General features: G+C 35.1%; 2 protein-coding genes across 4 annotated transcripts; both read right to left on the bottom strand.

Annotated features, from left to right (window-relative positions):
- Positions 1 to 4637: 4637 nt before the first annotated feature.
- LOC104231401 (pentatricopeptide repeat-containing protein ELI1, chloroplastic) lies at positions 4638 to 7772 on the bottom strand. 2 transcript variants are annotated; one of them, XM_070159717.1, is made up of 3 exons: positions 7544 to 7772; positions 5719 to 6881; positions 4638 to 5637 (listed from the first exon to the last, which is right to left on the bottom strand). In XM_070159717.1, exons 2-3 carry the CDS (start codon positions 6761 to 6763, stop codon positions 4880 to 4882), a joined length of 1803 nt encoding a protein of 600 aa, XP_070015818.1. In that variant the 5' UTR covers positions 6764 to 6881; positions 7544 to 7772; the 3' UTR covers positions 4638 to 4879. The 2 variants fall into 2 exon arrangements, with proteins under 2 accessions (XP_070015818.1, XP_009782695.1); XM_009784393.2 differs by having other exon boundaries at positions 4638 to 6881.
- Positions 7773 to 10313: 2541 nt separating this feature from the next.
- Positions 10314 to 21108, bottom strand: LOC104231400 (uncharacterized). Of its 2 annotated transcripts, none has more exons than XM_009784390.2 (10): positions 20817 to 21108; positions 19691 to 20078; positions 18451 to 18651; positions 18054 to 18296; positions 17449 to 17515; positions 17151 to 17345; positions 15846 to 15937; positions 11933 to 12115; positions 11716 to 11852; positions 10314 to 10824 (listed from the first exon to the last, which is right to left on the bottom strand). In XM_009784390.2, the coding sequence occupies exons 1-10, from the start codon at positions 20951 to 20953 to the stop codon at positions 10605 to 10607; spliced, it is 1863 nt and encodes a 620-aa protein (XP_009782692.1). In that variant the 5' UTR covers positions 20954 to 21108; the 3' UTR covers positions 10314 to 10604. The 2 variants fall into 2 exon arrangements, with proteins under 2 accessions (XP_009782692.1, XP_009782693.1); XM_009784391.2 differs by having other exon boundaries at positions 17151 to 17303; positions 20817 to 21061.
- Positions 21109 to 24362: the final 3254 nt, after the last annotated feature.

The raw sequence follows: 24362 nt of genomic DNA, 5'->3' as shown, positions 1-24362 counted from the left end.
TCAAGTTTGAACACCCTTGAGAAAATTTCTGGCTTCGCCACTGCTTTACAGGTATCTAATGTGATGGTATCTTTCCGAACATTTCTTTATGGACGATATTTTTTTGTATGTGTTTCCTTCTAATGGTTGGTTACTCTGCCATAATTAGAACTTTTGTTGTCGGTATTGATATCTCTCTTGAAAGTGCAACATATAGTTATTCGTGTAAAAAAATATATTGTGATAAATATAGTTCAATATTTAGGATGTTTGTCCTTATGCTTTATTTATTATAACTACAAAACATAAACATACTAAAAATTATTTTCATACAAATTTAAAAGAATATTCTTTAATTTTGAAAAACGAAAGTTGAATGCGGGGATAAATACATACTTAGAAGCACATGTATCATAAGTTCTGCATGTATGATATTATTGTCAAATCTTTTATATACCTTATGTGTACTATTACATAAGTTATTCAGTGGATCTAAGTTTGCAGTAGCATGACATGCATATTTTTCTTCAAAATCAACATATACAATGGAAGATCAATTTTAACTTGGTCTATTATATATATGGTGACACTAACATGCGTAAGATATAATGAACTTGACAACAAACATGTACGGTAGAAGGCCATTTGGTGTTAAAGTATTTAAGTATTCTTCTGTTGAGTCAAAACTGAAAAATATTTTATTTTTACCATAAAACTTAGTAATCAACCTTTTATTTAGTTGATCAACATATTCATTTCTGCTAGCTAAGATAGTTCTTTAATTTCTATAATGTAATTTACACAAACTGCATTTTAATCTAATGATGAAAATATTTTTCTTATTAAATGCACTACTATTACTATTGGGATTGATAACCAAGTGTTCTAAAAGAATCAAATCATCTTTTATTGGATGTTCTTCTTCGTTTTCGACACGAAGCAAGAAGTCACTGAACGTTTGATCTGTTCTTACTTTTATATTTCTTGTCATTTGAATATTTTTCATTTGAGGTCATAAGTATAATTTTGACAAGCTAGATTTTACAGCTTCTGCTTTGGTCAATATTGGAACTAGGCATCCTAAGCAAAATATTCAACTTCCCTTAAACTTCCCTTTCTTTTCTGCTTGAGCCCAAGCAAGCCCAATTCGGGGTCGCCATTTTACTCATCCCACTAAATCTGAGTGTGATGAATCCGACACATCCACCACTGACTCAGGCCAGTGGATCAACTTTCAAAAGTATGCTACCAATATTTTTATGCATTTTGACCTACACAGAATATATGGAATGAAGAAAAGTGGATAGACGCTTGTGACATACTGGAATATCTTTTACTAGAGAAATTGGAAGGTTTAGGTGAGAGAGAATTAGAAAGAGATATATTTTAAGTGAGAGAGAATCTCAAGGGATAGATTTTAGGATATGAAAAGATGTACATAATTTAATTAAAAAGATAAGATTTTAAAATAAATTGTACTAAAAGTAATTTTGTTAAAGCAGTTGTAAGAAATATAAATAAATCTTTAAATGGTTGTATTCTATGTAAATTCCTCATTATATATATATACATATATATAGTCTTGGGGCATTTGCATCTATACCCGCTTTTTGTGTCACGTTTTAACTTGTGCCCGCTTTGCAAAAACAATTGCAAGCATACCCGTTTTTCGCATAAATTCAGCATACAGGGCTGAAGTAGCAAAGACAATCACGCAAAACTTTAGTATTCTAGTAGTCGGGCCTGAAGTTCAGCTCTAGAGCTGAAGTTTTTGTTTTGTAACTGGCGAACTTCAGCTCTAGAGCTGAAGTTTTTGTTTGTAACTGGCGAACTTCAGCTCTAGAGCTGAAGTTTTTGTTTGTAAGCTTTAGTTCTAGAGCTGAAGTTTTTGTTTGTAAGCTTTAGCTCTAGAGCTGAAATTTTTGTTTTGTAACTGTCAAACTTCAGCTCTAGAACTGAAGTTTTTGTTGTAATTGGCCTTTTGTTTGTAAGCTTCAGCTCTAGAGCTGAAGTTTTTGTTTTGTAACTGGCGAACTTCAGCTCTAGAGCTGAAGTTTTTGTTTTGTAACTGTCAAACTTCAGCTCTAGAGCTCAGCTCTAGAGCTGAAGTTTTGTTTGTAACTGGCTTTTTGTTTGTAAGCTTCAGCTCTATAGCTGAAGTTTTTGTTTTGTAACTGTCAAACTTCAGCTCTAGAGCTGAAATTTTTGTTTGTATTAATATTTTAATTGGCTAATAATGCAGACAAAGCGTCTCAGACACCATCATTTGCTATTACAAGTATTCTTCTAGCTGATGATAACTGTTTGAACAAAAAAAATATTAAAAGAAAGCTTGTGTAGCATTAAAACATTAAAAGATTCAGACACATTTAGAGGCTTTCATTCAAAGAAAAGATTTTTTTCACAATATTAGGACATTTCAGAGGCTCTGGGAAACAAGAAAGTGAATTGTTTCAATTAAAATAACTTTCTGTTTACAAATATTACCTAAAATTTTACTTTGATTCAGCAATCATGTATATGAACAATTCCAGTTCCCTCTTCTCTCACTGTGAGTAATTGAAAATGGAAAGTATGACTAGACTATCATAATTTGCTATAACTTTTTCAATACAGAGGTTCAAAAAGATATTAGGTCATTCTGGGACGCTTTGTAATAGCAAACAGTTAAATTTTTTTGCATTAGTTGAAAGAATATTAATTGAGACAAAACGAAGAAGAAATAATCTGCACCAACAACAACAGAAGAAAGAAGAAGAAAACGAAGGAGGAGAAGGAGGAGGAGAAAGGGGGCTGAATTTATTTAAAAAGTGGGTACAAGTTAAAAGTTTTTAAAAAAATGGGTATAGGTTAAATGGGGGTGACCAAATAGGGCTCCTCGTGCAATTTTTATGGTCTTGGACAAGATGCAAACTGTCGGCCCATTCTAAAACCAAATTATGCCCAACTCCTTCAAGTAGTGTATAATTTGACGGGAAACTACCAGTTATGTCCATTTATAAGTAGTTTATTACGAAAATTGGTCATTTTAGTAAATATTATTAATACTAATCAAACATTATCAATATTAGCCAATAGCTTTTTGTAGCAAAAAAGGGTCAAATTTTTGCTTCCTTTGAGTAGGTGTTATTAGAATAGATTGGGTACATCTTAAGAGGTTTGAATCTCAATTTGGAGTGATTTGGTGGAGTTTTGAGGTGGTTTGGATTGAAAATTCGAATGAGAAGATGAACATGAAAACAAAAATATATGTGTCACATATGTATATTTTTATCAAATGTGTAGCACATATATATCCATGTATACATGTGTGTGATACATTTGTGATACATATGTCACAGAAGAATTTTTGGAACTTGATTTTAACTACGAATTTTGATACCAAATCAGTCCAAATCACCTCCAATCTTCCTCAAAATCTGTATATTGACTCATCTATATATTTTCAATGAATTTAAATCATACCCATCAAAAAATATCCTTTTTTGCTTAGATGAATCTTGTATATAATTTTTTTTTCATCAACTTATTTGCTACTTCATCCATGAAATTTTATTTCCTTGCATCTAATGTTGCTGATTATGCTTACAAATATGAAAGGAAATCTTTGCGTGTGATTCTTGGAGAGAAAGAACCTATTTATTTGATTTTTTTAATTTTTATCTAGTTTTGGTAAGTCTATGATTAATAGTAACTATAGGTTGGTAAGTTATGACTTATTTAGGACATCTCCGTAAGATTTTCCAAATTTTATTGATAAAAGAAGTTATTACAACATCAGTAGGACTTGACTAGTTGTGACATTAGAAAACTTTGTAAAAGCTTTAAATGGTGTTGGTTTGATTCACTTGCTGTACTTGTTTTTTAAGATTGATTTGGTAATTAAATAAAATTTTAAAGGTAAAAGAATAAATTATTTTGATTTGGTTGAGCTTTGTTATGATTAGGGGTGTTCAAGAAAAACTAAAAAAACCAAACTGAAGCAAGAAAATCGAAACAAATTAGCTATAGAAATCGACATGTATTTGGTTTGATATTGAAGAAAAAAAATGGACTAAACTATATAGTTTATTTTCTTATAAATATTTTAATCTTTTTATATAACTTTTACAACTTATTTGGATGGTTATTACCTATTGTATTATATCGTATTGTTACTTTAAATATAATATTTATTTTGATTGTTACTTTAATTTTATTGTATCGTATCGTTAAATATGTAACAACGGCCGCTTAATGTAACGACGGATTTGATGTGGTGGCGTCGTTACCTTACTTTTTCCTCTCATCTTGCCCTTCCCTATTATTAATAATCATATTTTATCTTTTATCCTACTTTTAAATATAATAATTTTACTATGTATCCTATTTTTCTTAGTAATGTTGCAAGTTTATTCTTCATGTTGGTGGTGCATGACATCCATAAACAACGACAAACAATATATTTGTACTCATCAAACAATACAATAAAACACGATACATTATGAAACCATGTAACAGCCATGAGATGCAGCTGTTTGACACATCGATCTGAAAGACCTTACTCCCTTATTATCTGTTTGACACATACAAGAAACTATAGGTCATCATTGCAACTTCAGCCAGCATATTACGACCGTTTTCAAACTAAAATCAGTTAGAAGGAACTAGCGAGAAAGTATGGAAAAATTCCCTATCATAAGGATTGAAATACATGAATGCCAAATAATGATTCAGCTTCTCCCTATAAATATGCTCCTTCTGTTCCCACTTCTTCTAAAAATGTTAGTACAATACAAACGGAAGCCAATAACTTCCAGAAATTTGAAAAGTGAAATTTCTGTCCGAAACAGCCAAAAAATGTACAAAGAAAAAAGCTATATATGGAAGCCTGCCTGTTTGTTAGCATTAGCTAATAGTTCTACCAGAAATCACCACAAGAACATGAACCCTCCACAAAATGATGAAAGCGGTTCCGGTCCCTCACTATGATTTTGCGTCCTGTAATTTTTGAAATAAGCTTGGTGACAGAATGACAATCTGGACAAACACGGAGATTCTTGACAATCTTGATTGTAGTTCCTGGCTGAGTACTAATTAGCCCATAAGCAATGGCTAGCCTTTCACTATGAACAGCAAGCGATTGCTGCTTCTCAACTTCCCCAAGATTATGCAAGACTACATCGGTCTGTGGCATGTAACCATGAGCCTCGAGCCACTTGTTCATCTCCTCCAGCATTGTGTAAATTTCTTTGCTTTTTGGATGCTTCATGTCACCGGCAAGGAACTCGTGCACTTTATTATTGACCTCAATGGAGCTACAACCAGGTTCCTTGTCAACCCCGCTACTCTTCATCAATGCCCTGACCTTCGCCACACCATCCCAATTACCAGCAGCAGCATATATATTGGATAGCAGAACATAAGTTCCTGAAGTAGCAAGATCCTGTTGCACCAGGAACTCCATCATTTTCTCTGCGAGCCTTATGTTCCCATGAATCCTACAAGCAGACAGTAATGTTCCCCATAAAATAGGATCGGAATCAATCTTCATACTTTTGACAAATTCATAAGCTTCTTCTAGCTGTCCAGCTCGTCCAAGAAGACTCGCCATGCAACCATAGTGCTCAATCTTTGGCTTAATTCGATACTTCTCCATTAAGTGAAAATAATCCCACCCTTCAGCGACCAATCCAGCATTAGCACAAGCACTTAAAATGCCAATAAATGTTATATCAGTAGGGTGGAGACCCAACTTACACATCTCATTGAACAGCTGCAAAGTTTCAAGGCTAAATCCGTGCATTGCATATCCTACAATCATCGAATTCCATGTTACGACATCCTTATCTCTCATCTGATCAAACACCATTCTTGCATCCTCTAAACTCCCCGACTTGCTATACATGTCAATCAAAGCAGTACCTACATGTTTATTTAATTGAATTCTGTTACTTTTCACATAAGCATGAATCCACCGACCTGATTCAAGTACTCCCACTTGCGCACAAGCAGAAAGAGCAGCCACCACAGTTAATTCGTTAGGTTTTACTTTTGACATTAACATCCGCCTAAAAAGAACCAAAGCTTCATTAGGCCTACCATGTTGGCTATACCCATCAATCATGGCATTCCAACAAACAACATCCTTCTCCTCCATCCCATCAAACAACACTCTTGCCTCTTGCACATGCCCATTCTTTGCATATCCGGTAATCATTGTTGTCAATGACACCAAAGACCTTTCGAGCATTGTGTCAAAGAGTTTGCAAGCTGAAACAATGTCACCGCCTCTTGCATAGACATCCACAAGAGCAGTTCGAACATAAGTGTCAGATTCATACCCGAGTTTTAGGGCTTGAGAATGAAGGGCTTTTCCTGATTCAAGAGGGGAAGCTTTTAGGATGGAAGAAAATGTAAATGCATTAGGCTCAATATTTTGAGTTAGCATTTGGATATATAAGACAAAGGCTTGTTCATAGAGATCATTGATCACATGACTATGGATAATGGCACTGTAAGAGAACACAGTTGGATGAGTGTGCTTAAAGACAGAAACAGAATGTTTGAGGTGTCCAAGAGAAGAGTATGATTTTTGGAGCTTAAAGTTCAAGATTGGGTCACTCTCCAGGCTTTGACGAATAAGAAATGCATGAATCTGTAGAAGCTGCCTAATGCTTTTGGATTTGTCTATCAAGAATTTAAGTTTGTCAGGTGATGGCCTATGGCTGTACTTGGTGGTAGTACTAGTAGCGTATAGTGGTGGGTTGGAGAAAAGGGAAGTTCCAGACATGATTTCAGCCATTGCATCGTCAAAGCTTTGGTTGGGAACTCTTTCAAGACTGTAATTTGTCCAAGACCCAGGGAGCACTAAATATGCAACTGAGAGGACGACAGGACGCAAAAGGCATTTGATCAAGCACCTGCCAATCACCAATAATAAGAATAAAATTACAAGGAAGACTCAAAACAGCTGCTAGAAAGTTGGAAACAATGATAAAACAGGGGAATTATGTTGTCATACAGTATTCCAAACACAATCAATCACACTCATCCCCCCTCCACCCCATAAAATTAAAAAGGAAAAGCTAGACTCCTCTCAACACTGAACCTGCAAGAATGAAATACGCCCAGTAGTTCTTATCAGTACAATCCCACGAAAAAGTAGGAAAAGGAAGCCTCAAACTAAGCGGAAAAAAAAAGGTGGCTACTTTTACTGCTAAGCTTGTTCAATCAAAAGAAAAGATTTTAGCAAACTTAAGTTAGTACCAATCCTTAAAACAAAATACCTACTAGTAGAATGTTTCTTTATCCGTCAACATGCCTTATTTAAAGCAAAAGGTTTCAACAACAACAACAACAACAACAACAACAACAACGGTAGAGTGTACACACGCCTTACCCCTACCTTGTAAAATCAGAAAGGTTATTTCCGATAAACCATCGGCTAAAGAGAAATACTAAACACCTCAAATAATAAACAATATATATATATGAAGTTATCTAAAACAAAATCGCTTTACTAGTGTTATCCCCCAAGAAGTAAAGAAGAGGAAAATGTAGCTAAAGGCATTCAGAGTCTAACCTTTGTAGTTCAACTCTAAGGTCTCCAGAGTAGACATGAGGAACCCATTTAGAAACAATTTAACACCATAAAATTTGACAATTCTTTCAACAGTGTGGACTCTCTTTCGCTACTTGGAAGAGTAATTGCAGTTCCACTGCACCCAAGAGACGGAAAGCAAGGGACAGAGTGTCAACTGCTAATCCTAACGATTAACAGGGAGTACTATTTGTGTTTCCTGGAGCTCATGAACGACGTCGTAGCTGTACTATTTCCGTCCCCCCTTCGAAATATATACTCCACTCCCCAAATCCTTTTGGATTTTGAACTTTTTCTTTATGTTGAAATATTCCATTTTTCTTCTAAATAATTTTAATTTTTTTTTTTTTGGTAAATATAGACGTGAATAGTGCTAATGTTTTGAAAGATTTATAACTTACTGCTCCTTCTAAAATACTTTTAGAGCCCGTTTGGCCAAGGCCTCAAGCTGTCAAAATCTACTTATTTTGAAAAATACTTTTTTCAGAATTACTTTTTTCAAAAAAAAAAAATAGTTTGTGTTTGGCCAATTCATTTAAGAAGTATTTTTTGTAACATTTGATAAACAAATTGTGTTTGACCAATCTTTCTAAAAAGTGCTTTTGAGTGTCAAATTACCAAATAGAATAGTATAAAGGTCTTATAATCAAAATACATCATTCAGTATGAATTAGAAGTATATTTCATAAATTACTATATATTGATAATCCACCATGAAATAATAAATAAAGTCACTCACATATGATAACATTTCTTAATAATATCATCTCTACTTCTATCACACAACGTCTCTATATTAGTAGAAGTCTTGCTTTGCATTTCTAAAGGAATACTAGAAGGCACATCTCCTTCCTCAATCTCTGCAGTAATGTCTTTATTAGCATACAAGTTAAATTTCTTATCGACAGAGGAATATTGTCGGATGAAATTATATATAGCCATGGTAGTTGTAACTAGATAATTCTGAGTGTCAAACTTGAAAGATGTCATTAAGCGTAAAATAGAAATGTAATTTTAAATATATATAAAAAAATTATTTTTGTAAAAATAATAATTAAGTATGGTTTAATTCAAATTCAAAAAGAGTACCTAATTATTAACAATACATAATGTATAATTTTGTTTTTAAAAAAAATTCAAAAAGAAATTAATTATTACCTAACCTAACTAACTTTGTACTAAATTACCAAATGGCCTATTGTGATGTTGTCACTTGGCTTAATGTGGATGATTTTTCTTCTTCTTTTAATAATAATATGGATAGATTATACGATGCTATTGTAAATTTACTACCTATTTGTAGGTAATTTTCACAAATTAGATTTGATAAATATTTTAAAGATTCGGAAACTAATAGCATATAGCAGAATAAATTATAAATGATTATTTATAGGAAGAGAATTGATAATCCAAAGAAAGGTATGGATAATTTGCTTTAGTGTGAAAAAAGAAAAAGATAAATTGGAAAGTTACAAGACATTACACAACAAAAAATCAAAAACAAGAAAAGTTAATAAATAATTTGGAAAGTTACAATATGATTCATATATGATATCTTTAATTTGAAAAGAATGGTAAAAACTAGAAACAAAAATGAAAAGAAAAAACTTAAATCAATAAGGGATAATTTGGACAATATATATTTATGGTGAGGATAGTTTTGTCTTGAATAAATTAATTTTTTATTTCTGCTTCTGCTTTTTAGAAAAAGCTAAAATTTTCTGCTTGTTCCCAAAAGCAGAAAAACTGCTTCTGTTGTTGCCAAAAGTACTTTTCCGTCTTGGAAAATAGCTTAAATTTTTTGAAAAGTACTTTTTTAAGAAAAAAATGTTTTGGCCTCCAAGAAGCTTGGCCAAACAGGCTCTTAGAAATTAACCTCTACCTCTAGTCTGTAAACTAGGAGCAGGAGGGAAGAGAATATAAGTCGAGGAATACAGAAGAAAAATTGGAGAACATCGTACTATTGTTAAATTGCAGCACTTGGAAAAACACTTTTAGTCCTTATTTAACATAGTATTCCCTTTGTTCCAGTTTATGTGAACCTATTTTCTTTTTGCTCCGTTCTAAAAAGAATGACTCATTTCTAAATTTGGTAACAATTTAGCTTAAACTTACAATTCTACCCTTAATTAGAAGCTTTTATAACCACACAAATACTCGGAAACCCTTTTTGCTTTATTTAGGACCACAAATTCCAAAAGTCTTTATTTTTTCTTAAACTCTGTGTCCAGTCAAACAGGTTCACATAAATTGGAATGGAAGGAGTAATACTTTTAGATTAAGTGATTATTGGATGTATCTTTTGTTTTTTGAAAACCTTGTTTTTAATGTTTCGTACCGTAAGCTTATACAGATTCTAATATTATTTTCAGAAACTCCACTTAAATCAAGATCAAGATCAAACCCAAACGAGATGTTACAACTTTTTTGGTTGAAAGAGAAAAGGGTGAAACAAAATCCACAGTAATTGCTTAGGAAAGAAAGATTATAGACGAATAAGACACTCTCATCCTTTATCTTTTCCTGTTCACTTCTCTATTTGGAAACTAAGGGATGGGAGAGAATAAATAGTACTAGTACAATTTTCTCTTTTCTTTACCTTCCTTTCTCTCCTTCACAAACAAAGCATAGATATGAAACCAAGCATGAAACTACTAAACAATTAACCAACACTCTCCCAGCTGGCTTCTGAAGCAAGTCCAAGAAGAGATAAATCGCTATTTACATGATTTTCTCATTAACAGATGAAACATAGAGAGAAAAGCCACTAGTTTGATGTACAAAATAGAGTATAACCAATACACAGTGTGGCGCAAGTTGCTTGCACTTAAAAACATTAGAGGAATGAATTGAACTGAAAATATTGGAGGAGCATTGTTCAGACGTCACAAGCATAACAGGACAAATATATCAACCTACAGAACCCAAAATCACATTAACAGCCTAAACATGAAATAAAAAAAAAAGTACAAACTAAAGAAGGCTCCTCATATTCAAATCAAATTTACAGAGCTACCAGAATTGACAAAATCAATAACCAACTTCAGTTCTCCTGGCTTCTGTTATCGGAAAGCACCGTTTCTTTTGAAAAATTGAACTTGCTAGTTGCACCAAAGATATCAGCAAGTTGCAACACAGTCTTTTGACAGGCAGCACTCGTTGGCAGGACAGCATCTGGAAGGCAAGGGATGCATTCAGGGAGAAATTCTATCTTGTTGAAGGTTGGAGCGTAGAGTGCCAGCGCCGTCCGACAGAATATGAATCTGCATTATTCAGAGTGTTTTTCCGTTCAAAGTTTTTGCTATGGACTCTTAAGTTATGTTTCCATAAGAAACAGAAAAGTATATAGGGTATAGCTCCTTTGAGAAATATAAATTAGAATACTAGCTTGCCAGGTTTACTCAACCCCCATATGTACCTAGCAAGACTGTATGCAGGGAATATGACTACATCTGTATTTTGGGTCTGCTATATGCTTTTTACCTTTTTACTATCTACACTCAAATGCCTATCTGCAAACAGTTTTGTTTCCTTCCTTCTACTGCAAACTTCAGCTTTCTATGCAACTAACCTTCCTGCCCAGAAAAATATCTGCTGTTATTTCTGACAATAACACCAGATTTTTACATTCCCACACGGACTCTTCAAGTGACCATGCCCTTGTCCACACTTTTGAGACACATCAGTAAACACTTAATCGAAATAAAAAAGAGTTCACATCGAACCCCCATGCCCACCACCTAACCCCCAAAAAGCCGAAAGAAATACAATTTCCCAAATCAACTTAACTGATGTTCTGAACCAACACCATTTTGGAACAGAAAATTTGATGTATGAGCGATTCATCAGTTTCTCCAAGTGGATTATTAGATTTTGCCCTTATACATGTTTCAATGTTAAATCAACTACTGCCAACAAGCAGCCTATGGATACACACAAGGTACTTCAAAGGAGATTATCTTTAACCTACTGCTCTTACGTTAAAATCAAGATTTGAAATTGATTTGGGACCTTTATTGGACTGTGATAGCCACCTATGGATTTCTAATCAGAAAACAGATTCAAGCTCCCATATCCAAACAGTCGAGGGTTACTTCAAACTTGATTAATAATATGAGTACTGAAGAAAATGTTGGGGAACAGTAGAAACCGACCTTAAAATGAGCCGCCGTAAAAATGGATCTCCAAGAGTTTGAGACCAAATAGGATTAAGATTGTCTGATGCTGCCAGTAACAAACCCCACTCATTTAATGATGAAGAAAGAAGTTTCTCAGCCTTACCATACATATCCTGAAAGCAATCCATACTTGAGCAAACCAAGCACGTATAAAAGAACAGATAATATGAAGTTGAGGTTTAAGCTAACACACCATGTCAATGTCAGAAACCATGAAACCAAGCATCAAAATGAAAGCCGGTAAAGGAACTGTAAGAAAACTGGTGAATGAGCTTCCACTTGGCTGACGAGAAGAATCCATCGCAGATATAGGCAGTGAAATTGTGGCAGAGAGTAGCATGGCAACTGGTTCTCCCTTCTCTGATCCACTTAAGGCCTGTTCACATTCATGCAAAATAATATTATTCATGCGACTGCAATAAATAAAAGTAAAAGGTTCATTCCCAAAATAATTTAGCCAATGATCAACAATAAACTAAAAACCAGTATTCTTAGACATTTACATTAACTTCCCAGGATATCTCACATATGTGTTCTGTGGCATCTAAATAACTTCAGACATATCTATTTGAAAGCGTACAAGGATATCAAGAAACAACGAGATAGCTCCCACTAAGAAAACAGAATGAGCTAATGAAGTATGTTTTGTAAAAAAAAAAAAAAAAAAAAAAGAGCAGGCTGGAAAAAAGAAAAGTGCAACCTAAATATTGTCCTAGCTTGAAATGACACTAGGAGAAACTCTAATATACCATCAGAGAGCTAGACTGATACTATTAAAATACTTAACTACGAAGATTAAGGTATCATAGTTTGTGAAGAAGATTTGTGGAGAAGAAAGGTTAAAGGGGTGGCATGCAAGCTTGATTTAGAAAAGGCATACGATCATGTCAATTGGCACTGCCTTTTTAATCTATTGAGATTGATGAATTTTGGAGAAAAATGGATTGGATTCTGCATTTCAACAGTGAAGTTCTCCATTCTAATAAATGGTGACCCTCAAGGCTACTTCAACTCTCAGAGAGGACTCAGGCAAGGAGACCCACTTTCTACATATCTTTTTGTTTTGGTTATGGAAATGCTGACACAATGTTGAGAAAAGGAGAAAACTTTGGATGGTTAAAGGGCCTTAAGATAGGCAGAACTGGTGAGGAAGGAATGATGCTTAATCATATCCTGTATAACCCTCAGGGGTTGGCCTGGTGGCAATTGACTTGAGCAATGGGGTTTGCTCCCTTTCAAGGTCTCAAGTTCGAAACCCACTGGGTGCAAACAATTTCTGAGGGCCATCGGACTGGGTAAAACCTGAATTAACCGTAGTGCACTTGCGGGAAATTCCTTGCCGAGGGTCTGTGCACCCCCGGGATTAGTCGGGGCTCGAAGAAACTCGGACACCCGGTGCAAATCAAAAAAAAAAATATCCTGTATGCTGATGATTCCCTTCTATTTTGTGAAGCTAATAGAAACCAGATTCTATACTTGAGAGGGATTTTTCTTTGCTTTGAGGCAGTGTCTGGCCTGAAAATTAAACTTGCTAAGAGTAATATATTTAGCAATAATGTTGATGAATGTATTGAAGAGATGGCAGGAATCCTCGGATGCAGAGTTGAAAATTTTCCCACTACCTATTTGGGGCTTCCATTAGGGGTGAATAGAAATGATAAAAGCATTTGGCAAGGAGTTATTGACAGATGTAACAAAAAGCTATCTCCTTGGAGAAAGCAATACTTATCATTGGGGGCAGACTAACCTTAATTAATAGTGTATTGAATGGGGTTCCAACTTACACTATGTCTTTATTTAGTATGCCTGCATTAGTAGAAAAGAAATTGGACTCCATTAGAAGACAATTCTTATGGGATGGGAATGAAAACAAAAGGAAAACACACCTGGTCAAGTGGCAAGTGGTTACTGGAGATAAGAAAACAGGAGGTTTGGGAGTGAGAAATCTAAAACTACACAATAAAAGCCTTGCTTTTCATCAAGTGGCTGTGGAGATATAGCAGGGGAAATGAGGAAGTTTGGCAAAAACTGTTAGATGCTATCTATGGTAAAAGGGAGGGATGGAGACAATATCCCACACAACTAAAATCATGTGGAAGAATCTGGAAGAAAATAAGTGAAGGGTGGGATGATTTCTTACGATGTACAAGGTTAGAGGTTGGTAATGGTGCTAGAAACAAACTATGGCTGGATGTTTGGTATGGAGGTGAAAGTTTCAAAAACAGATTTCCAGATCTCTTTAGCTGAGCTGTGAACAAACAGGGATACATTACTGAGCTTAGTCCAGATTCAGGCTGGCATATTATATTTAGAAGGAACCTGAATGACTGGGAATTGGATAGTTTCTGCCAAATGCTTCAAAATTTGAACACATGCCAAATTGAAGTGGACAAAGCAGACAGTTTAATTTGGGTTAATAGCAGGGATAAACTATTCTCAGCAAACAATTGCTACAAAATGCAATTACAACAGAATAGCTTGGAGATTCCCAATTGGCCATGGAAAATGATTTGGAAAACCAAGGCACCTGTGAAAGCAGCTTGTTTTGGATGGATAGCAGCCAGGGAGGCTTGTTTAACTCAGAGTAATTTGCAAAGGAGAGGTTTTCCCATGTGCAGCAGGTGCTATCTCTGTAATATGGAACAGGAAATAGTGGAGCATCTATTTTTATGTTGCAGGTTTTCAAGGCAATGCTGGGAACTTTTCCTTAACATCATGGGAATATCATTGGTTATACCACAGAAGATCGGTAGTCTTATGGAAGTTTGGCAATCTCAGAGAATTAGAACAAATTTAAAGCATATGGAGGACCATTCTAAACTGTATATTATGGACTGTTTGGCTGGAAAGAAACAAGGCATGCTTTGAGGGGAAGAGGCTGCAGATTGATAAAGTCAAAAACAAATGTATCAAGAACTTATATTATTGGTGTTATAGCAGTACTTTAGACAGGATGGACCAATATTTGGACTTTTTGTATCTTATAGGGGGGAATATGTAATGTGAGTGGTGGGAGTATTGCTGATTTGCTTTGTACTTGTTTTTGTACCATCTTGGTACCTTTTTAATAAAAGACTTTACTTATCAAAAAAAAAAAAGGTATCATAGTTTAAACTCCATGATGTTGAGGGACACAATGATAATCGCATAAATCAAGATACTAAAACTACAGAAACTTACCCAGTAGCAAATGCAGAATAATACATCATAGTCACTACTGGATTATATCATATTTCAAAAACCTTAGGTAGTCCAGTTATCTAAATACAAGCTACAGTAGTTATTCCCGTATAATGATTCCATTGCAACCAAATAAAGCTTCCAAAATCTTCTCTCATCAGTCTGCTTATGTCTGTCAAACCATTACTAATACTCCACCTACTACTTTCTTTTAGTGACCGAAATCCGCTGTTTCAACTTCGCAAGTCAGGGATAATGGACCATACCCTCTACGGCTCTACCCTACTCCACTTAAACAATCTTGTTGCAACAACCAGGTTTTTAAATCGTGAAGTGCGCCGACCATACATCCTGCACTATACTACCTTTGCCAATGAACCAAATCCCTGGGAACTCTATGTAGCACATTTAACAATCGTCAGTCATGTTTGTCACAAGCTCCGTATTGGAAGTATGCACCCAAATGGAGCCCCTCCTCACTTTTATGCAGGGGAGCTGCATATCTAAAAACCAACACCACCTAATTACCTCAAGGCACCTTAAGATTTGCTTCTTAAATCAACCCAATATCATACATTAAGTTTTATGTAATCCCAAACAAGCTAATGTCATGACATGCAAACTAATTATTTTGTTAGCTGATGTTGGAAAATAATTGAAATAGGTTAAAGAGTTTTGCCTCTCTCAGAAATTCTCTTGCAACATGCATAAAACGTCAAGAAAAGAGGCCATTTCTGACCCTAAAACAGTTCATAAGCTTTAAATCATGAACTTAGATCTGACATTTCAGCAGTTTTAAATGCCAATAAATCTAAGTCGAACCAAACCCTTGTAGGTTATTTGTATTTGTGATAGTTTAAAATCTGCAACGCAAGTATCTTCCTGTGTCAGTCCCTCTATTAACATGCAATCATCAGGATGCTTACCGTGAATGCTTTACTGCCGTCACTGTCAATGACCAGAAAAAGTGGTCTTCTAGTGAATGGCAACAAGTCACATGGATAAATCCCATTCACACCTAAAAAGGAAAATAAAATTTCAGGATTAGTTTTATACAGACAAAAGATGACATTAATTTCAATTCAGGAAAAGAAATGGTTAAAAATAGCTTCTTGTGTGATTCACAGTAGAGATATTGATCAGCATTTATACTGCTGAGGGTAAAAACGAAATACCAGCCACATGACAGAAATGGAGTGTAACAAATTTACTTCAACTAGTTAGATAGAAGAATTGATGCTGCCATCAACCTTTGAGTCCACATGTCGCGAAAAAATATCAATAAATAACTCCGATTTTTTAATATGGTACAGTCGACCCCACAAACTCCCCTACTCAAGAGCCCAACAGTGCCTTTACCCAGTTTGCTCCACTTAGAGAAGTGTGAGCTTCATACTATAACGCAAAATGGTCCCAAAGAGAAGTGGTTGGTTCTTTGGATCTCAAGTTTGAGGAATCGACTAATATCAACAGAATTGTGTATTGGATACTGAAACTAGTTTTATTCCATAAACAGATATTGGAATTATTATTGTTTTGACAATGTATAATTGACATACTGAAACTAATAATTTTAATTGCAATTTGATATTTATAGAACTAAATTCATTACGCTTGGTGTCTTTTTTAAATTTAACATAAACCGAGGGCTTCACTTTGATGTAGCCTGAATTTCACTTCACTCTTTTCACTTACCACTTTTTTGAGCTTTCTCTTTTAAAGGCATGGCTACTAACTTTGACTTCATCGTGAAATCAAGTTGATATTACCCTCTTATGTTGAAGGTATAGGTGAAGTCAATCCCCTAACGTTATCTCTCATAGTGTTATCCCAAATCTTTGCATCACTTATTCTTGCCTCCAATTATCTTTACATGCAATCCTTATTTTTTTAGTCCTTAGTTTCTTTTTAGCTGTTTTTTAGTCAAAATACCCTTATCCAATATCTCCAACAACATATAATATAATCACTTTATTTGCTAATCCTCAACCAACAATACTTTATCCATTAATTTATAACTTGAAAAGATTAGCTCCGTAGTGTTAGTCATATCACTTTCCTCTGAAATTATGAAAATGCTTTTAGAGTCACTTATACACAATGTGACAAGACCTATATGCTATTCTACCAGCTGATACAGCAACGAGAGTATGGATACAGAATTGTTTTGCGCCTCAAAGCTGTTTGTGTATGGATAATTGGATTTACATAATGGAGAAAGTGTTCAATACCTCCAGTTCCACGAGAACCAATGTATACGCAACTACTCTGCTCACTTAAGCAATCCTCCCTGGTAGAAGTGGTATTTGCAATTTCAGTATCAGAGATCAGCGAAGATGTAGAGGTGGCTTCTAAGTAAACAGCACGAGACATAAAGCTCCTCCCTGCATCATGGGATGGAGAAGAAAAAAAGTTCTGAGAGCTTCCTGTCAAGAAATTTAAATTGTTAACAGGAGCAGTTTAAATTGAAAAATCCAGTTTTGAAAGAATAACTCAGTCAACATATGAGAGCTTTACACCTGCTACTACCTGCAGCGGACAAATATAGTAAAAGAACTCCATCATGAGATAGCTCCTCGCAGATTGTCGCCAAAACCTGCCAACAAATGGCAAAGTTAATTTAAGGGAGAATAGGCAAAGAGAATGCAATGATGAGGAAAATACAGATAATCCAGTAGCTAAAAATCTCCATATCCAAGGGAGGCCATCTTTAGAGAAGACACTAAAAGGATATTCAATAACTTCCATCTAGCGCAAATAATTTTAGTTGCAATAAAGCTCTGGGTGATATTAATAGAACATATGCTACCAAGAAAGTAAAGCTAATTTCCTAAAAAATAAGCTGTTACCTTTCCCATCTCACATTTGTGCCAAAAGCCCAAAACAAATTTCAGGTTTTCACATTACAACAACAACTGTATCTCAAGTTCAAGCTTTCACATCCACCAAGTTAGTTCAGATTGTACTGATAAGATATTGAAAAATGTAATAGATGATAAAATTGTAGTTTCAGTGAAGCTCAGAGAAGTCATAAGAGTATATTGATCAATGTCAGATGAGAGCACAGAATCTACAATTTGCTTTTTCGACAAACATAAATGCTGAACAAATACTAGGAAAGTGCAACTACTCACTGCTAAAAAATTTGTAACAGACGGGCGATATAAGATGGTCTTGCGAGGGTTAGGAGGCAGAGTAGGATCAGATATATCTTGTGAATAATTAACACGACTGGGTCCAGGAGCCCCATTCTGGCCAATACCAGTTCCAGCCCCACTTGGAGGAATCCCACCCGTCTGATAAAATGACCCACTAGGTTCCCACTCCAGACATTGTAGCATCCGGAAAGCGTCAAGAGTTAGTTCTGAATATTTAACCTGATCAACGCATTGAAAGAGAAACGAGCGAATATTAACACAGTTGATCAAGTATGAAAGTAGGATAATCAATGTTCATTAGTAAGCTGCATAATAAACCCAGTCACTTACAATTGGAATAGAAGGTAGACATGTCGAGGGAAGAAAGACTCACCTCATTGGGATGGTAACTGCACAGCAGCGTATCTCGTAATCTTAGCTTTCTCTTTGCTTCAACAACCTGCGGTAGGCAATCTGGATGAAGATCCAATACGACACTATATCTCAATGGCCTGGTATTCATAAAAGCTGAATCAGCTTTTAGAAACTTAACTATTTCCTGAACCACCAGCTTCCATTCTTTAAAATCAGTTTCCTGGAAATAAGACCATGTAAAGGTCATTCATCTTTTTAAAGATCATTTGTTGAATTTTTTCTTAGCCTATCACAACATCCAATGAGCAATGACCAAGTCAAGTGAGTGGAAGCAGGTCATACCATACAAAGGGCACTTATATTGTTCACCCAACCAAATGAAAATTCCATTAATCAATTAAACATTTCGGAAATTGTCAATTTCATGTTTGATACCAATTTTTTCACTGAATGTGCATTCTACAAGTTGTTTGTTCATCAATTTAATGGTGCAATAGAGTACAACAACAACAACAACCCAGTATAATCCCACTTAGTGGGGTCTGGGGAGGGTAGTGTGTACGCAAACCTTACCCTACCCTGGGGTAGAGAGGCTGTTTCCAAATAGACTCTCGGCATCTTTCCCTCCAAGAACATCCCACCTTACTCTTGGGGAGACTCGAACTCACAACCTCTTGGTTGGAAGTGAAGGTTGCTTACCATCAGAGCAACCCCTCTCGTCTATAGAGTATGTACAAGAAATACATCGCAAACTAAAAGTTTGTGGAGATCAATCATCCATTCCCATAAAAGCAGCCACTTCCTAAAGCAGGAAAAAAAAGGCAGCCCGGTGCACTAAGCTCCCGTTATGCGCGGGGTCCGAGGAAGGGATGGACCACAAGGGTTTATTGTACGCAGCCTTACCCTGCATTTCTGCAAGAGGCTGTTTCCACGGCTTGAACCTGTGACCTCCTGGTCACCGGCACCAACTTTACCGGTTACGCCAAGAATCCCCTTCTTCCTAAATTTTAGACCCTGAACATGCCACATATTTTTGTTAAAGGCACAAATTTAGATATAGAAAAAATGATTTCTACACATGTGTGAGCAAAGGTCTACATTATAAAAGATAAAATGTATATCTGACTCTGACAAACTACCTATGGTACCTTCTTCCGGTGCTGCTGGCGAATCAAAAGATTACATATGTTGGAACAGTACGTATGTATCTACAGGACAAGCATGTGGCCACAAAATTTTTAAGAATTAGGATCACTGACCTGGAACGCCCTCTTGCATTCATCAAGCAACATCTTAAGCTGATTAACCAATTGATACACCATATCTCGCCGATTCAAAACCAAACAAACTGTCATAAACCGAGCAAGAAACCGAAGTTGCTTGCTAGCAAGACTAACATCCTGAAACATTCCATCTTTAAAATACTCCCTAGTCAACACTGCCTCATAAAAGATATAAGACTCAGACAAATAGTTGGCCTCGCTTGTCCTCATGTACTGTCCAAAATAAAGCTGGCCAATCCGAGATGCAATATCCCCAATCTCCCATCTCTTGAGACCAGCTTCCACCAACTTCTGCCGATTCTCTTGTTGAAACTTCCACAGCTGTGTGTATACCTTGAAAACCTTGTAGAAGTATGTATCATATCTGATATTGCACAACCACCCAAATTAGAGACTGTGAAAAAGCCAAAACACTCTTTAAATGAATCAAAGTAGAAAACACTAAAACTGCACAGCATAGAAAAGGAAAAACTATCTCCACCTAGACCTTGTTGCTATAATGTAAAATGTTTTCCATGTGAAATTATTTTCTGGTGCTTGGTTGGGTAAGCCTATTGGAAATGGTTTTTTTTTTTTTTTTTTTAAGACAAGTCATAGAACTACCGAAAACCTTTTCTTAGAAACATTTTTGTACGACAAATAGTGGGAAAAAACTTATATTGTAAGTGATTTTGCACTGCACTTATGCTCCATATATGTGGTCCTATCGACATGTAACCAGTATTTTCCTCTTTGCTACTTATAATTATCACTAAAAACTACGAGCATTCTGTTCCACATGTTAATGTCCAACCAAACATGGAAATGGAAAAATGATCAAGTAAAACATTGTTCCAAGGAAAAATAATTTAAAGTTACTCCAAATAAGGCCCTAATTATCTGAAGCTACTGCACTAAACTGTCAATAATAACTCCTAAATTCTACATTTAGTGTCATTATCTAATATACACAAGGTTGGTTGCTAAAACGGGTGATTCCCTCTTTTCCCCTTTCCTTTTTCTTTTTTTGGGTTAAATCATTCCATTGAATTATCATCAAAAATATATCAAATAATCATTTAAATAATGGGAACTTTTGAGAGAAATTGGAAACGAGTTAGACCTGTTACGTTGGTAGTAGGGCAAATCTCGAATTTTGGAGAACTTCTTATCGGCTTTAGCAACGAGGGTCCAATAAACTTCGCTCACTGGTATGTTATTGTTATTGCTACTGTTGCTGTTTTGCTGATGCTGGGACATCCTTCCAATTCTCTAATTACTTCCCCTTTAGATGATAGTCAATTGAATTAATGAGGAAAACATCGAACATTTGCTGCCATTGATTCTTCCTTCTTTATTTCTCTTTACTTTTCCTTTTGGGGGGTAAATATGTTTGAAGGTAAAGTCTTCAAATTGATGCTGTTTATTTTCTTTTCCGTTTTAGAGCCCCCTTTGGTGCCGAAAAAGTGCTGAACCTAATTTAAAAAATAACTAGCTACATGTTTGGATAAAAGTGTTGAAATTAATAATAAGCAACTGAATAACTGGGTATACAAAGAGTTTTTTTTTTAAAAAGAAGTATTTTAGGGATAAAATAGTAAATATTTTGTTCAAGCCTAAAGTACTTATAAGCTGAAATTTGATAAGTTAGGGGAGACCAATTTATGGCTTTTGGCTTATAAGCACTTAATTTATAAGCACTTTTAATTTTACCAAACGCGTAGATAAGCCAAAAAATATTTATAAGCCAGTTTGACCCGCTTATAACCAAACACTCTCTTAGTACTGGGATTTGCGAATATGATTTTGTTGTTTAACGGGATTGGGCCGCTGATAATAAGGCCGATTCTTGGGGGCTGAAGTGCATAAATAGCCACTTTAACGCCAATCTTTCCGTGCGATATGCACAAATAGCCACTAATAGCACCTGTCTTTATTTTAAATTCAGTGTTTTAAATGTCTTTAGGCTTTAGTTACTGGTTTAATAAACTTATACCTGACTGGACGAAAATACCTTTCTGCTATAACTTATACCTATGCTTTTATTAACGATCAGTAGCAGCAGCAGCGCACGTAACTAACTTCACTATGATCGTCGAATTTCAAAATATAGAATTGCAGAAGCTTCTCTTCCGATTTCAAACTATAAAATTCAACTTTCTCGTCCAAAAATCGACATAAATTTACAGTAAGTTATACTTTTATGTGTTTCTATTGATTTTTATTTCAACATAGTTATACTTTTTCCGATTTCTATTGATTTTTATACAGTAAGTAGAAATTTGATTATTTTTTTTGAATTTCTGGATTGATAAGGTTAAGGACATCGCGTCCTGTGATAATTCTATAAAAATTGAGCAAATAATATTAAGGACATAGTGTCCTGATTTTGGAAATTGAATTGAAATAGTTAAGGACGCAATGTCCTTAACTTTTTTGATGTTCTTCTGTATATTAAGTACATAATGTTATAGTTTTGCAAATTATTTTGAAAAAGTTAAGGACACTTGGTCCTGAAGTTTGAGTTTCAAGTTGAAAAGTTCAGGACACTTGGTCCTGAATTTTGACTTACATGTTCAATAGTTAAGGACACTTGGTCCTGAACTTAGACTTACATGTTCAATAGTTAAGGACTTAACTTCAAAGTTCAAGTTCAATAGTTAAGGACATTTCGTTCTGAACTTTGACTTGCATGTTGAATAGTTAAGGACACTTGGTCCTTAACTTAGAGTTCCAAGTTAAAAAGTTAAGGACAGGGAGTCCTTAACTTCAAGTTTCAAGTTCAAAAGTTAAGGACACTTGGTCTTTAACTTTGAATTCCAATTTCAAAAGTTAAGGACACTTGTTCCTTTACTTACAATTCCAAGTTCATAACTTAAGGACACTCGGTCCTGAAATTTAAGTTACAAGCTCATAAGTTAAGGACACTTGATCCTGAAATTTGAATTCTAAGTTCAAAAGTTAAGGACACTTGGTCTTTAACTTGGTCATGAACTTACAGTACCTGTTCTTAATTATACAAGGATTGCTCTATAAAATATGTCCTGAGTTTCCCATTCTCTTGACTTGCAGGATGGAAACAATATGCATTATAGTTGTTTTTAATGGTAGATGGACTGAAGACTATAAGTATCTTGATCATCAAACAAAGCTTGTTCTAGTACCTGAGGCAATTCGATTTCAAGATTTCATTAAACAGATCTTTGAAGTTATTGAATTGGATAGAGACAAGTTCGAAGCAGTGATATGATTTGATATCAACCTTGGAACAAGCAAGGTAATACTTGTATCCAAAGATTTAGATCTTCACACGTGTATAAAGTTACTAAAAACTCATTCACTCTTCAAGGGGTGTCGTTTCATTGTTGATATTTCGAAAAGAGTTTTTGGATCAACAAGCAACTTTGAACATGTCAACAGAGAAACGCAACATGGCAATCAAAAAAATGCCAACAGATAATGGAAATAGATATGGTTGAAGCTCAACCAATAATTGAAGAGGTGTTTCAAACACATGTCTAAAGAGAAACTCAACATGACAATCAAAACAAATGCCAACAGATAATGAAAATAGATATGGTTGAAGCTCAACCAATAACTGAAGAGGTGCTTCAAACATTTGATTCTATTCAAGTAGAAGGACAAAGCATTATAGAGATTGACAACAAACAAGCTTTGGGTATTCAAGTCTTAGAGAGTGCACCGGTAATCGAAGAAGTTGCTGAAAAAATCTCTACTCAACTAACTAGACGAAGGTCAAATTTGAAACAAAAAGAATCCCCAACTACGATATTAAGAGAAAATGCTTCGTTGGATGAAATAAAAGTGGGATCAGTATTTGACAAAAAGAAGAGTATAATTAATTATTTTTCGAATATAGCAATTAAAGGACATTTTGAATTCAAGGTTGTTAGATCAAGCTCAACAAGATATTCGTTGAAATGCAATGATGATAGGTGTGGATGGTGTGTGCGTGCTTTATGAATTAAAGATTCAACACTGTTCAAGATATTAAAGATTGAGAAAAATCATGACTGCTCTGTTAACACTATGAAAGCTGATCAAAGGCATGCAACTTCAAAGTTGATTAGTGGTTACATTATTGACAATCTTCGAGACCCAAGGTTTGAAGTTACACCAGCTTTTGTCATGGCAGAAATGCAGAAATACAAAAATTGCATGGACGAGACATTGGGTATCACAAGGTGTGGCATGCTATTTAACTTGCTTCCACTTTAATAAGAGGAACTCCTGAAGAGAATTATGAATTATTTTCTTCATACTTGTATATGATGAGAAGTAAAAACCCGGGAACATATACTAACATAAAGATAGACGACAACAACAGGTAAACAATCAAAAAAAAAGTTTATTAGTCCGTTTTATAAAATTTAGGACATGCTGTCTTTAACCAGTTAACTTTTGAGCTTGTAACCAGAAGTTCAGGACTGACTGTCCTTAACTTTTGAACTTGTAAGTCAAAGTTAAGGACTGCATGTCCTTAACTTTTGAACTTTGAACTCAAAGTTAAGGACTGCATGTCCTTAACTTTATAACTTGTAACTCTAAGTTAAGGACTGACTGTCCTTAACTTTTGACCTTGTAAGTCTAACTACAGGACTACTTATCCTTAACTTTTGGCCTTGTAATCTGAAGTTCAGGACTACCT

Source organism: Nicotiana sylvestris, chromosome 1 (assembly GCF_000393655.2).
Source record: "Nicotiana sylvestris chromosome 1, ASM39365v2, whole genome shotgun sequence".
In the NCBI taxonomy this organism is placed as follows: Eukaryota; Viridiplantae; Streptophyta; class Magnoliopsida; order Solanales; family Solanaceae; genus Nicotiana; species Nicotiana sylvestris.
Note: the sequence above shows the minus strand (reverse complement) of the source record. Positions and strands in the feature narration are given on the sequence as shown.